At 42.8% G+C, this 14,935-nt stretch overlaps 1 protein-coding gene across 5 annotated transcripts in view; it reads right to left on the reverse strand.

The window, feature by feature from the left end:
- The window catches only part of GPN1 (GPN-loop GTPase 1), a 93,385-nt gene that overhangs the window by 40,731 nt on the left and 37,719 nt on the right, over positions 1–14,935 (reverse strand). For all 5 annotated transcript variants that reach the window (XR_012899290.1, XM_075916266.1, XM_075916265.1 and 2 more), the window contains 3 exons: positions 14,263–14,308; positions 9,263–9,409; positions 7,103–7,185 (listed from right to left, as the gene is read on the reverse strand). Coding sequence is in view for 4 of the 5 variants with exons in the window: in XM_075916266.1 (XP_075772381.1) it covers positions 7,103–7,185; positions 9,263–9,409; positions 14,263–14,308 (276 nt within the window). In the remaining variant the exon portion in view is untranslated. The remainder of the gene's footprint in view (positions 1–7,102; positions 7,186–9,262; positions 9,410–14,262; positions 14,309–14,935) is intronic.

Below are 14,935 nucleotides of genomic sequence, written 5' to 3' on the forward strand. Positions count from 1 at the left end.
GTTTATTCATAAGAATATCATGCAAGACTGTATCAAATGCCTTACTAAAGTCTAGGTATACCACATCCACCGCTTCTCCCTTATCCACAAGGCTCTCAGATTGGTTTGACATGATTTGTTCTTTACAAATCCATGCTGGCTGTTCCCTAGCACTTTGACACCTTCCAAGTGATTACAGATAATTTCCTTAATTACCTGCTTCATTATCTTCCCTGGCACAGAAGTTAAACTAACTGGTCTGTAGTTTCCTGGGTTGTTCTTGTTTCCCTTTTTATAAATGGACACTATATTTGCCCTTTTCCAGTCTTCTGGAATCTCTCCTGTCTCCCATGATTTTCCAAAGATGATAGCTAGAGGCTCAAATACCTCCTCTATCAGCTCCTTGAGTATTCTAGGATGCATTTCATCAGGCCCTGGTGACTTGCAGGCATCTAACTTTTGTAGGTGATTTTTAACTTGTTCTTTTTTTATTTTATCTTCTAAACCTTCCCCCTTCCCACTAGCATTCACTATGTTACGCATTCCTTCAGACTTCTCAGTGAAGACTGAAACAAAGAAGTCATTAAGCATCTCTGCCATTTCCAAGTTTCCTGTTACTGTTTCTCTCTCCTCACTGACCAGTGGGCCTACTCTGTCCCTGGTCTTCCTCTTGCTTCTAATATATTCATAAAAAGTCTTCTTGTTTCCCTTTAGTCCCATAGCTAGTTTGAGCTCATTTTGTGCCTTGGCCTTTCTAATCATGCCCCTGCATTCCTGTGTTGTTTGCCTATATTCTTCCTTTGTAATTTGTCCTACTTTCCATTTTTTTATAGGACTCCTTTTTTATTTTTAGATCATACAAGATCTCGTGGTTAAGCCAAGATCTCGTGGTCTTTTACCATATTTTCTATTTTACCGACACAGCGGAATAGCTTGCTTTTGGGTCCTTAATGTCCCTTTGAAAAACTGCCTACTCTTCTCAGCTGTTTTTCCCCCCTCAGTCTGGATTCCCATGGAACCTTACCTATCAGCTCTCTGAGCTTACCAAAATCCGCCTTCCCGAAATCCATTGTCTCTATTTTGCTGTTCTCCCTTCTATCCTTCTTTAGAATTATGAGCTCTATGATTTCATGATCACTTTCACCTCAGCTGCCTTTCACTTTCAAATTCTCAACCAGTTCCTCCCTATTTGTTAGGATCAAATCTAGAACAGCTTCCCCCCGGTAGCTTTTTCAACCTTCTGAAATAAAAAGTTGTCTCCAATGCTGTCCAAGAACTTATTGGATAAGCTGTGCCCCACTGTGTTATTTTCCCAACATATATCTGGCTAGTTGAAGTCCCCCATCACCACCAAATCTTGGGCTTTGGATGATATTGTTAGCTGTTTTAAAAAGCCTCATCCACTTCTTCCACCTGGGTAGGTGGCCTGTAGTAGACTCCTAGCATGACATCACACTTGTTTTTAATCCCTTTTATAGTCTAACCCAGAGACTCTCAACACTTCTGTCTCCTATGTCCATCTCCACCTCACTCCAAGTGTGTTCAATTTTAATACATAAGGCAACACCTCCTCCCATTTTCCCATCTATCCTTCTTGAGCAAGCTGTACCCTTCCATACAAACATTCCAATCGTGTGTATTATCCCACCAAGTTTCTGTGATACCAACAATGTCATAATTGTACTTATTTATTAGCACTTCCAGTTCTTCCTGCTTATTACCCATACTTCTCGCATTTGTATATAGGCATCTAAGATACTGGTACGAGGACTAGGATGGAGTTAGCCTGTGTGCCCTTCTGTACCCTAAGGAACTAGAGTGCAGGCGACAGTGTGAGGTCAGAGAGTTTGGGTGAAGGAGGGGGATGGGGTCTGGGTCAGAAGATTGGGGTGTAGGGTCAGGGAGGGGGTATGGTGCAGGAGAGGATTCTGGCCTGGAAGAGAGGTGTAGGAAGGGGAACAGAGTCTGGGAGGGAGTTGTGACCCGGGGCAGGGGGGTGCAGAGTTGTGACCTGGGGAAAGGAGTTGGGGTGCGGGAGGGGTAGGGGTACCAGAGGCAGGCTTGGACTGGGAGGCACTTACGTAACGGTTTCATGGCCAGCAGCCCTACTGCACCCCCAAGGCAGGCTGGGGTCCCTGCCAGATCTCTTAAAACTGCAGGCTGTTCCCTCCATGTGGCGCTCAGCTTCAGGAGAGGGAGAGGCTTGTGCTGACCCCATTTCCCCCAGGCCATTCTCTCAGCTCCTATTGGCTGGTTGTTTCCAGCCAATAGGAGTTGAGGATTGGGCATGGGGGCAGGAAGATCATATGAAGCCTCCCCCTCCTTCCAAAGCAAAGGCACACGGAACAGCCCTCTGCCTAAAACAGTGGCTGCTGTGTGCCTGAGGGTCCCAGCAAGGTGTCCGCAGGCCAGACCCAGTGGCTTGGCAGGCTGGATCTAACCGGCGAAAGGTATCTTGCCCACCCCTCACCTAGATAAATTTGAGGATTAGGCCAAAAGAAATCTGATCAAGTTCAACAAGGACAAGTACAGAGTCCTGCCCTTGGGATGGAAGAATCCCAAGCACTGCCACAGGCTTGGGACCAACTGGCTAAATAGCAGTTCATCAGAAAAAGACCTGAGGATTACCGAGAATGAGATGCTGGATAGGAGTCAACAGTGTGCCCTTGTAGCCAAGAAGACTAACAGCATATTGAGGAGCATTGCAGATTAAGAGAAGTGATTATTCCCCTTTATTCAGCACTGGTGAGGCCACATCTGAAGTAATGCGCCCAATTCTGGAGCCTCCATTACAGAAGGATGTAGTCACAGGGGAAAGTGTCCAGCAGAGGGCAACAAAAATGATTAGGGGGCTGGAGCACATGAGGAGAGAGACTGATGGATTTGGTCTTATTTAGCTTACAGAAGAGAAGAGGGAGGGGGGATTTAATAGCCTTCAACTATCTGAAGGGGGGTTCAAGAGATGATGTTGAGAAGCTGCTCTCAATGGTAACATGACAGAATGAGAAGCAATGGTCTCAAGTTGCAATGGGAAGATCTAGGTTGGATATTAGGAAAAACTATTTCACTAGAGGATGGTGAAGCACTGGGATGGGCTACCTAGGGAGATGATGGCATCTCCATCCCTAGAAGTTTTTAAGTCCGAGCTTGATAAAGCCCTGTCTGGGATGATTTAATTGGGAATGGTCCTGTTTTTAACAAGGGGATTGGACTCAGTCTCCTATGATTCTAATAATGCTACATCTAATAATGTTAACATCCGTTAGGTCAGATATAAAGTGATTATTTTGTGAAAAACGTTCACCCACAGGTGATAAGGTGTTGGCTTATGATTTTCCTGTAAAAGTTAATTTAAGAACATAGTGCTTCTCTGGTTTCATCCACATAGCTGTTATTGGGGCATTTAAAATGTATTGGATGAGGTATTCCACACGTTATAAAAGGTACGTGTAGGACCTCTAGACCCTAAAAGGTGTACTGCAGCAGTGGAGTGTTCTATTGAATATGGGTTGTAGTAGTTTGATAATACTCCATAAAGGTTCCAGTGTGGCATGGTAGGTGACAACCAGGGTTGGAGAAAGACAAGTGTCTCACAGGTTTGGAATTCAGGAGCCTGATTAGAAGGGCTAATTCTTGGCAGTGCTCATTAGCTTAGAACACTTCTTGCATCTTACCCAATAAAGAGAGAGAGATGCAGGACTTAGTTTTCCAAGCTTTTTGGGAGTTGGGATGCAGAAGGGAGTGGGGTGCCAGAGGCAGACTCTCGCTGAGAGATGCTTACCTAGGCATCTCCCAGCCAGTAGCCTATTGGGTCATTCAGGCAGGATCCCTGTCTGCCACAGACCCAGATCGCTCAAAGCATCTGCCCGCTCTGTGTACTTCTCTGCGCTTTGCACCCAAAGGGGTGGGGAGCTTTGTACACTGCCTCTGCTCCCATCATAATCTCCCACTCATTGGCCAATAGGAATGGAGAGATTGTGCTAGGGGTGCAAATACATCCCCCTCCAGGCACGCAGCACAGAGAGGCACAGATGCTTTGAGAGGCTTGGTGCTGCTCCCCGCCTGAGGGTTCCAGCTGGCTAGTCTACTAAAAACATAAGATAAGAATGGCCGTACTGGGTCAGACCAAAGGTCCATCTAGCCCAGTAGTCTGTCTGCCGACAGTGGCCAGCACCAGGTGCCCCAGAGGGGGTGGACCGAAGACAATGATCAAGCAGTTGGTCTTGCGCCATCCAGCTCCAGCCTCTGACAGACAGAGGCCAGGGACACCATTTCTATCCCCTGGCTAATAGCCTTTAATGGACCTAACCACCATGAAATTATCTAGCTTCTCTTTAAACTCTGTTATAGTCCTAACCTTCACAGCCTCCTCTGGCAAGGAGTTCCACAAGTTGACTACGCACTGTGTGAAGAACAACTTTCTTTTATTAGTTTTAAACTTGCTACCCTTTAATTTCATTGGGTGTCCTCTACTTCTTCTATTATAGGAACTAATAAATAACAACTTTTCTTTATTCAATCTCTCCACACCACTCATGATTTTATATACCTCTATCATATCCCCCCTCAGTCTCCTCTTTTCTAACTGAAGAGTCCTAGTCGCTTTAACCTCTCCTCATATGGGACCCATTCCAAACTCCAAATCATTTTAGTTGTCCTTTTGTGAACCCTTTCCAAGGCCAAAATACCTTTTTGAGATGAGGAGACCACATCTGTACACAGTATTCAAGATGTGGGCGTGCCATAGTTTTATACAGGGGCAGTAAGATGTTCTGGGTCTTATTTTCTATCCCTTTCCTAATAATTCCTCGCATCCTATTTGCCTTTTTGACAGCTGGTGCACACTGTGTGGAAGTTTTCAGAGAACTATCCACGATAACTCCAAGATCTCTTTCCTGATTTGTTGTAGCCAAATTAGCCCCCATCATACTGTATGTATAGTTGGGGTTATTTTTTCCAATGTGCATAACTTTTGCATTTATCCACATTAAATTTCATTTGCCATTTTGTTGCCCAATCACTCAGTTTGGTGAGATCTTCTTGGAGTCCCTCACAGTCTGCTTCTGTCTTGACTATCCTAAACAGTTTTGTATCATCTGCAAACTTTACCACCTCACTGCTTACCCCCTTCTCTAGATCATTTATGAATACGTTGAAAAGGATTGGTCCCAGGACTGACCCTTGAGGTACACCACTAGTTACCCCTCTCCAATCTGAAAATTTACCATTTATTCCTACCCTTTGTTTCCTGTCTTTTAACCAGTTCTCAATCCAAGAAAGGACCTTCCCTCTTATCCCATGGCCATGTAATTTACACAAGAGCCTTTGGTGAGGGACCTTGTCAAAGGCTTTCTGAAAATCCAAGTATACTATGTCTACTGGATCCCCCTTGTCTGCATGTTTGTTAACCCCTTCAAAGAACTCTAACAGATTGGTAAGACAGGATTTCCCTTTACAGAAACCATGTTGACTTTTGTCCAATAAATTATGCTCTTCTACATGCTTCACAATTTTATTCTTTACTATTGTTTCGACTAATTTGCCCGGTACTGAAGTTACACTTACCAGTCTGTAATTGCCAGGATCGCCTCTAGAGCCCTTTTTAAATATTGGTGTCACGTTGGCTACCTTCCAGTCATTAGGTACAGAAGACGATTTAAAGGATAGGTTACAAACTACAGATAATAGCTCAGCAATTTCCCATTTGAGTTCTTTTAGAACCCTTGGATGAATGCCATCCGGTCCCGGAGATTTGTTAACATTAAGTTTTTCTATTTGTTCCAAAACCTCCTCTAATGACACTTCAATCCGGGACAGTTCCTCAGATTCATCACCCACAAAGTTACGGTGCAGATTGAGGAATCTCCCCAACGTCCTCAGCCGTGAAGACTGAAGCAAAGAAATCATTTAGTTTCTCCGCAATAGCTTTATCGTCCTTGATTGCTCCTTTTATAGCTCGATCATCTAGGGGACCCACAGGTTTTTTAGCAGGCTTCCTGCTTCTAATGTACTTAAAAAACATGTTGTTATTTCTTTTTGAGTTTTTGACTAGCTGTTCCTCAAAATCTTTTTTTGCTTTTCTTATTACATTTTTACACTTGATTTGACAGTGTTTATCTTCCTTTTTATTTATCTCACTAGGATAGGACTTCCGCTTCTTGAAAGATGCCGTTTTGTCCCTCACTGCTTCTTTTACATGGTGGTGAAGCCACGATGACTCTTTTTAGGACTCTTTTTAGGGAGTTCAATGTGTTGAGCAGGGGTTTCAAACACAAGGCTTGTGAGCCATCTACAGCCTAAGCAGTTCCACGATCTGGCCAGCATGTGGTTGCTGGCATGTGAGGACTGGCACTGAGTCTTAGACCCCTGGTATTGAGTTCAACCTTACAAAGCAACCAGACAGTCTGACAGTATTCCATGAGAGAAGAGGCACAACTTCAATCTCAGCGAGGCTTCAACTGGAACTTCATCAGTCTGAAGAGGAGAGAACTTCTGGCAGGATGTTCCTGTGAAGGGTCCTTGAATTTGCTCAATATCTGAGTCTGCCAGTGCCCTGATGTGTGCTTTCTGGACACAATGCAAACCTAGTCTATTCTGAGGCTTCCAAGAATGAGGTGGCTTGAATGGGTTCTCTATTCTGGAGTTGTTTTTTTCTACTGAGCAATTACCATTTTGAAATTAATGGCTGGACAGTTTGTGCATTTTGAATGTCTTATTTTTGTACTCTAGCACACACACGATAGGTGTTTTATAACAAATAAAACCAGTGGACTGCAAACTTTTTGGTCACACCCTCCCCCTACCCTCTCTGTGGTTAAGAGTCAGGGCCACTGCCATGGTCAGGAGCAGAGCAGCGTTTGGGGCTGGCGGGGGGAGGGACTGTGCAGCACATTCTCACCACCTCCTATGAGGGCTGGCCCAGCCATACCACGCCTTACTCAACATTCTTCTGGACCATACTACGAGGGCTTTCCCCACAGTTCAGGGACCATTGCTCTTGGCCAAATGAGCTGCAAAAGACCAGCACGCATTCAAACAAAGCAACAAGCACACGAACGGGTAGTTGAATAGCATTCTTTAGCTCAAGGACACCTTCTCCTCTCACTGAAAATCACCATCTCACCTCTCATATTCACCTACAGCTTCAGAGACTTGCACAAAAAATTCATCCAGTCCTGTACCCAGTACAGCAGAAACACCAACAACCTGAAAAAGAAACGAGAAACTGTTCATATAAGGGGTTCTAAATAAACTTTATGGGAAAGGAATTCTGGAGATAGTTTTGCATTGCTATGACTGCAGAAATGACCCATCCTTTAAATGACCCAGAACTATCAGGATGGTATACAGCCTACATTCCTGTGTCTGTTACATTCATCATCTCTTCCTTACTCACTCTGTTATGCCCACTTATTGTCGTCTTTAAGTTCTTTGAGGCAAAGACTAGATCCTTTCTATATATGTATGTAGTGCCCTGCACAATATAGCTCCATTTATCCCAGTTCTCATGGGACTCAAGCATTTTCATAGCATAAACATTAAAGATAACGTGACAACATCGTAACTTTAAATTCATAATGTTTAGCTGTATCACAGTAAAAAAAGTGTAATAGAAGATGTGTGCCAAGTTTCTCTTTTCACATCCCACGGAACTCTGGTGGTTGATGTGGCAAATAACGAGGAAAAGCACAACTGAAGTCGATCCCATACGACAAAAACTGAAAAGGCTAGACCTCCTTGGCGGGAAATCATACTCCTCTGCATCCCTGCTAATTAGAATTGTGAATTACTCTGTTCTCCTTGCAAAATATATGTAAAACCATTTTCAGATGACTTTTTTATTGATAAACTATAAGAAGAGGACAAGACCGCCTGTGAGTCTACACGCTGAGGGTATCTTGAACACAGAACTGTACATCTTGCTCATCCTCACTGTCACTAGAGAAGTGAGGTACCGATCTTGCAGGAGTGGCTAATCTGCTATGCCCCACTGATAATGGTGTTGTGTTGGTATTGAAGAGCAGCGTGCCTAGTATTGACATACCACTAAATTTCACTGAGTGGTCAATGGTCTTGGTATCAAGTCTTCACGCGCCTCGGATGTCTATGGTGCCAGGAGGCTCTTGGTACTTTGTAGGAGTTATCAAAGTCGGATGCGGTCACCCCTTCACCATAGGTTGTGATAGCGTCCTGGGTGCCAGCTTCATCAGAACCAAGGCCTTCTGTACCAGAGGGCATGCATCCTTAGATGAGCCTGCCCCTCGGGGCTTGTCCGTGCTGGACTTCCCCGATACCTGCACTTCCCTAGAGGCTTTAGCCCTGGATGAAAAGGGCTTGTGCTGCAGGGATGTCTTCTTTGTAGGTCTGTCAGCAGGAGGTAAAGAATGCTTTCTCTTCACCTTTTTTTGGAGGGCTCGTCCCTCGGTGCCGAACCCTGGTCTGATATTGCCGCTGGATATGTACAAAGGGGCAATGTAGTTGAAGGCGGTTCCAACGCCAGTCTTTGAGTGTTTTCCATAGAAAGAAGCTTATGCTGGAGCTTGCGTCTTGAGTAACCTGGCTAAGAGCTTCTTACAGTGGTAGCAGGATTTTGGTGAATGGTTATTAGTAAGGCATCTAATGCACTAGGCATGCCCATCCAAGATTGGAATGGACATTCTGCCGGCCAGGCATCTCTTGAAGCCCAGTGAACCTAACTATATAAGAACTATAGAATAAAAACGGTGATCCCCCCCCTTTTTTTACACTAATAGGGAAGAGGAGGAGAGAGAAAGAGAACCATGAATAAAACTACATAAACTCTAACAACTTCTATCATGGAGCGCTGTTCTGTACCAACCAAACCAGGAGCAGTTGAGAAGAAACTGAGGCAACGATTGATGGTGCTCACGTGTCAGAATGCTCACTGAGTCACAAGCAGTGCCAGTACCCGGGGGAAATACTGCTGCCGAAGACTTCCGATTAGAAGCACAGGGGTGTCAAAACACCTACAGTGGAGCACCCACAGGGACACTCCAAAAAGCACCTCTACTTCATTCTTTGCTTTCTCTGGTGATTTATTTGCAATTTAATTTTATATTACCCCTCTGCCAGCTTGTAGACTCCTCTTCCTCGGAGGCAGAATAAAGTAATCCAAAGTATTTGGTCCTTATTCTTTGAAGAATGATGCAGAGAAATAGTGCCCTCTATACCCCATGGTGCAGGACTCAACAAGGGACCCACAGCCCAGAGCAGTGAAGAGAGATTCCTGCATAGGCAGCAGGAAACAGGTCAGGAAGCTTACCTTGAGTGAGCTGTAAAACTCATCCAATACCAGGCTCATGGAACGGGTAAGGTTACTAACATATGTTGTCTCTTGATTCAAGGCATCTTGAAAGATCTCAAAATCCTGCATCCACTCTACTGCAAAACTGTGATCAATGATATCTGTCTGGAATGTATAAGGAAAGGAAAAGGCAGTTTTCAGAGATAATGGTGGTTGGTTGGTTCTGTGTTAGCAAGGACAAGTGACAGTACTGGAGAGTAAAGGTTAGTAAACACATTTATTTCCATCTCCATTTTCAAATGCTCATAACTTTCCAAAACATTCTCTGGTCGGAAATATTCCATGCTTTCTTGTGTCGGTTCAGGTGTTTCAATTTGAAAAGCGCACAAATCCCAATAGTATTCCAATTTTAAAAGGTCAGATTTATAGTTTAAGGCAGTGCTACTGCAATTTGATCAACATGGGAGGATTTATACAGTTCCACTGAAGTCAATGAGGCCCTGACAGTGTGTATGAAATTGATGTATTGGGGGTACAGGCAGTTCCCGAGTTACGCGGATCCGACTTACGTCGGATCTGCAGTTACGAACGGGGATTTTTCTCACCCCGGAGGACTGGAGCGGCGGGACGCCTGGTCCTGCCGCCCACCTCCTCCGGGGCGAGAAAAGCTGCTCCCCGTCTCCCTGGTCTGCTGGGGTGGCCAGCAGACCAGGGAGATAGGGAGCAAGCGGCGGAGGACTCGGGGCCGGACACCACTAGTTACCCCTCTCCATTCTGAAAATTTACCATTTATTCCTACCCTTTGTTTCCTGTCTTTTAATCAGTTCTCAATCCAAGAAAGGACCTTCCCTCTTATCCCATGGCCATGTAATTTACACAAGAGCCTTTGGTGAGGGACCTTGGTCAAAGGCTTTCTGAAAATCTAAGTATACTATATCTACTGGATCCCCCTTGTCTGCATGTTTGTTAACCCCTTCAAAGAACTCTAGTAGATTAAACAAAAAAACAGGACTATGTAGCACTTTAAAGACTAACAAGATGGTTTATTAGGTGATGAGCTTTCGTGGGCCAGACCCACTTCCTCAGATCAAATAGTGGAAGAATAGTTGTCAGCTTTGTCCACATATTCACTCTGCTGATACCATTATTGGACCTAACCAAGTGAGTTATAAGATCAAGAACACATATTCCTGCGCATCCAGAAATATAATTTATGCTATCATGTGCCGAAAGTGTCCATCTGCTATGTACACTGGACAAATGTCTCAGACACTTCGCCAAAGGATCAATGCTCACAAAACAGATATTAGACAGGATCACAAAAAAAAACAGTTTCTTGCCATTTCAACCAGAAAGGACATTGTCTCAACGACTTGATTACTTGCATCCTGCTTCAAAGGCCTTTTAAGACTACACTTGAAAGAGAATCCTCTGAACTGTCATTCATGCTTAAATTCGACACTTTACGCCTAAGTCTGAATAAAGACTCTAATTATCTTACTCATTACAAAGATAGCTTCCCCAATTATCACCTCTAATATCATTAGCTCACAGACATTTACTCCCCCCCCCCAATCTCCCTTCTGTTCTAAAATTTGATTTGTCCTTTTCATATGTGTTCATTTTTTTTTAATTGTATCCTTTGGTATATATGGTTGTGACAATTTTCTTCCACTATTTGATCTGAGGAAGTGGGTCTGGCCCACGAAAGCTCATCACCTAATAAACCATATTGTTAGTCTTTAAAGTGCTACATAGTCCTGTTTTTTGTTTCAGCTACACCAGACTAACACGGCTACATTTCTATCACTAGTAGATTAGTAAGACATGATTTACCTTTACAGAAACCATGTTGGCTTTTGTCCAACAAATTATGTTCTTGTACATGCTTCACAATTGTATTCTTTACTATTGTTTTGACTAATTTGCCCGGTACTGAAGTTAGGCTTACCGATCTGTAATTGCCAGGATCGCCTCTAGAGCCCTTTTTAAATATTGGTATCATGTTGGCTACCTTCCTGTCATTGGGTACGGAAGCCGATTTAAAGGATAGGTTACAAACCACAGATAATAGTTCAGCAATTTCCCATTTGAGTTCTTTTAGAACCCTTGGATGAATGCCAGCTGGTCCTGGAGATTTGTTAACATTAAGTTTTTCTATTTGTTCCAAAACCTCCTCTAATGACACTTCAATCCAGGACAGTTCCTCAGATTCATCACCCACAAAGGACGGTGCAGATTTGGGAATCTCCCCAATGTCCTCAGCCGTGAAGACTGAAGCAAAGAAATCATTTAGTTTCTCCGCAATGGCTTTATCATCCTTGATTGCTCCTTTTATATCTCAATCGTCTAGGGGACCCACAGGTTTAGCAGCAGGCTTCCTGCTTCTAATGTACTTAAACATTTTGTTATTTCTTTTTGAGTTTTTGGCTAGTTGTTCCTCAAAATCTTTTTTTACTTTTCTTATTACATTTTTACACTTGATTTGACAGTGTTTATGTTCCTTTCTATTTATCTCACTAGGAATGGACTTTTACTTCTTAAAAGTTACCTTTTTGTCCCTCACTGCTTCTTTTACATGGTGGTTAAGCCACGGTGACTCTTTTTTAGGTCTCTTGCTATGTTTAATTTGGGGTATATATTTAAGTTGGGCATCTATTATGGTGTCTTTAAAAAGTTTCCATGCGGCTTGCAGGGATTTGGCTCTAGCCATTGTGCCTTTTAATTTCTGTTTAACTAACCTCCTCATTTTTGTGTAAATCCCCCTTTTTAAATTAAATGCCAGGGTGCTGGACTGCTGAGGTGTTCTTCCCACCACAGGAATGTTAAATGTTATTATATTATGGTCACTATTCCCAACCGGTCCTGTAATGGTTATCTCCTGGACCTGATCCTACGCTCCACTCAGGACTAAATCGAGAATTGCCTCTCCCCCCTTGCGGGTTCCTGCACCAGCAGCTCTAAGAAGCAGTCATTTAAGCCATTGAGAAATTTTCTCTCTGCTTCTCTTTCTGAGGTGACATGTATCCAGTCAATATAGGGATAATTAAAATCCCCCATTATTATAGAGTTCTTTATTTTGGTAGCCTCTCTAATCTCCCTCAGTATTTCTAGGTCAGTATCGCTGTCCTGGTAAGTAATATATCCCTACTGCTAATTTCTTATTATTGGAGCATGGAATTACTATCCATAGCGATTCTATGGAACATGTTGATTCATTTAATATTTGTATTTCATTTGATTCTATAAGGTGGTTTGGGAACAGATTGATACAAACAATAATGAGTCACTAGGACCACATGGTATTTATCAAAGTATTCTGAAGTTCTTACAAAACTGAAGAACTACTGTGGTGTAGAACCTAACCCTTAAATCAGCCTCGGTGTCAGATGACTGGAAGGCAGCTAATGAAATGCTGAATTAAAACAAACAAAAAAGATCCAGAGGCAGTCCTGACATTTACAAGTAGGTAATACATAGTGGTGGCCTCCATAGCAGGGGTGAATGTAGTGTGAGCATTCAGGACAATGGCTTGTTGATCAGGGAGGAAGTGAGGCTGGCATTCAAGGCAGAGATACACCAAGGCAACAGAGAGAGAGAAGTAAGAGTAACACCTGGAAATACACAGCACCTGAAATAACTTTCATGTTTGTAAAAGTGGACTAGACTTCAAGCTAACAACATCCCTTTTAAGAGTATACATTGGTATATACAACAGGCATGGAAACACATCCTTAGGCTGACTGGTGTCTGCCAAGTGCACAATTTAGTAGTGCCAATGAACAGAACCAACAGGCTTTGCCACAGGATGTGCATTACAGCATAGGAGACTCATAAATGAAAGGATTTAGGCAAGAGAAAGGCATTTGTTTACAAGATTCCATTTGTACTTTTTCTGTTGGGCAAGGAAACTCAGCCCATTATTGAGAAGTGGTAGGTTTAGAAAAGTCTCTCTAATTCATCAGGATAGAGCAGGACTATGGGGGTAGATATGGAATTGAACTACATGTCTAGCTGAAAGGATACGTTCTGTCTGGCAGGTCCAGCGCAGTGAGAAGGAGCAGTAGAGGCAAATAATCTCAGTACTTCAAAAGCTCTGATTTTTTTTTTTAAAAAGGAAAAGCTGTCTTCTGGGAGATGGCACACTGTAAACTCTGGAAAGGGCACTGGGAGAACAGAAATGGGGGTGATCACTTATGTGTAGGGACACACAAGTATGTTCGTAACAAAAAAGCAGCAACAGACAGTTTTAAAGGGTATTTTTAAAGGCAGAACTGAATTAAAAAAAATCATGTTGTGCACTAGCTACCTCTGTAGCTGAAGAGTCTTAGCAGTGTTACCCTGGCCCTGAATTCCCTTCTCCCTATTATTGCCTGTCAAACTTTTACCTATTGTGCCTCATCTTATATTTAGATTCTAACCTCTGTGAGAATTTTTTTTTTAAAAGATCCTTAAGTGATTTAGGAGTATAGTGTTCTAAGTTGCATACATGCTTTTACAAAACTTAGCATCCGGAAAGGACCCCACAAAATAACATCTCTAGACTGAGGCATCACAGAAAGTTTAACACTTTGGTATGAGAAAGAGGAAAAGGAAGGAATCTAGCAATTTATCCAGTTTCGAGAGAATTTCCTGGAGAGCAAAACTCTTCTATTCCACTCAGTTCAACTCCTGTGTTGAGATACCAGATAGGATGACATAACTAGCATCCTTCAAAAATATTTAATGGATTACCAACTTGAAATGCTGTCACTTACCTAGATTTAATCATATCTATCAGTTACCTTACAGCCAAGCTTAACTGACTTTCTTTTCTACATCAGCAATAAGCCTCCTATTCAAAGAGGGTTTTTTCCTTCAGAACAGAAACAACCATTATCTACTCTGACTTTCTGTATAACACAGGCCACAGAGGTTCACCCAATTACCCCTGTATTGAACGCAAATAATTCGTGTTTAGATAAAATGTATAAAAAGGTAACTTAGTCACTTGGACATTGACACTAGATTCCACTTACCTTATTCATGGCCAGAATGAAAGGTAGTTTCGTTTTGTACAGGATACTGAAAGGAGAGAAGGAGAAGCAGTCAGAAAAAAGACAGATTAATATCTTTTTAACAAAGCATGAAGCAGATAGACTTGAATCATAGAACACTAGAACTTGAAGGGACCTTGATAGGTCATTGAGTCCAGTCCCCTGCCCTCACAGCAGGACCCAGTAGCATCTAGACCACTCCTGATAAACATTTATCTAATCTACTCTTAAAAATCTCCAGAGATGGAGATCCCACAACCTCCCTAAGTAACTTATTCCAGTGTTTAACTATCCTGACACAGTTAAGAAGCTTTTCCCTAATGTCCAACCTAAACCTCCCTTGCTGCAGTTTAAGCACATTGCTTCTTGTCTTATCCTAAGAGGCCAAGGAGAACGATTTTTTTCCCTCCTCTTTGTTACCTTTTAGATACCTGAAAATAGATAACATGCCCCCTCTCAGTCTCTCTACTTTCCATACTAAACAAGCCCAATTCTTTCAGTCTTCCTTCATAGCTCATGTTTTCTAGACCTTTAATCATTTTTTGTTGCTCTTCTCTGGACCTTCTCCAATTTCTCCACACCTTTCTTGAAATGTGGTGCCCAGAACTGGACACAATACTCCAACTGAGGTCTACTCAGCACAGAACAGAGCGGA

The sequence above is a fragment of the Pelodiscus sinensis genome, unplaced genomic scaffold (assembly GCF_049634645.1).
Source record: "Pelodiscus sinensis isolate JC-2024 unplaced genomic scaffold, ASM4963464v1 ctg80, whole genome shotgun sequence".
Taxonomy (NCBI): domain Eukaryota; kingdom Metazoa; phylum Chordata; order Testudines; family Trionychidae; genus Pelodiscus; species Pelodiscus sinensis.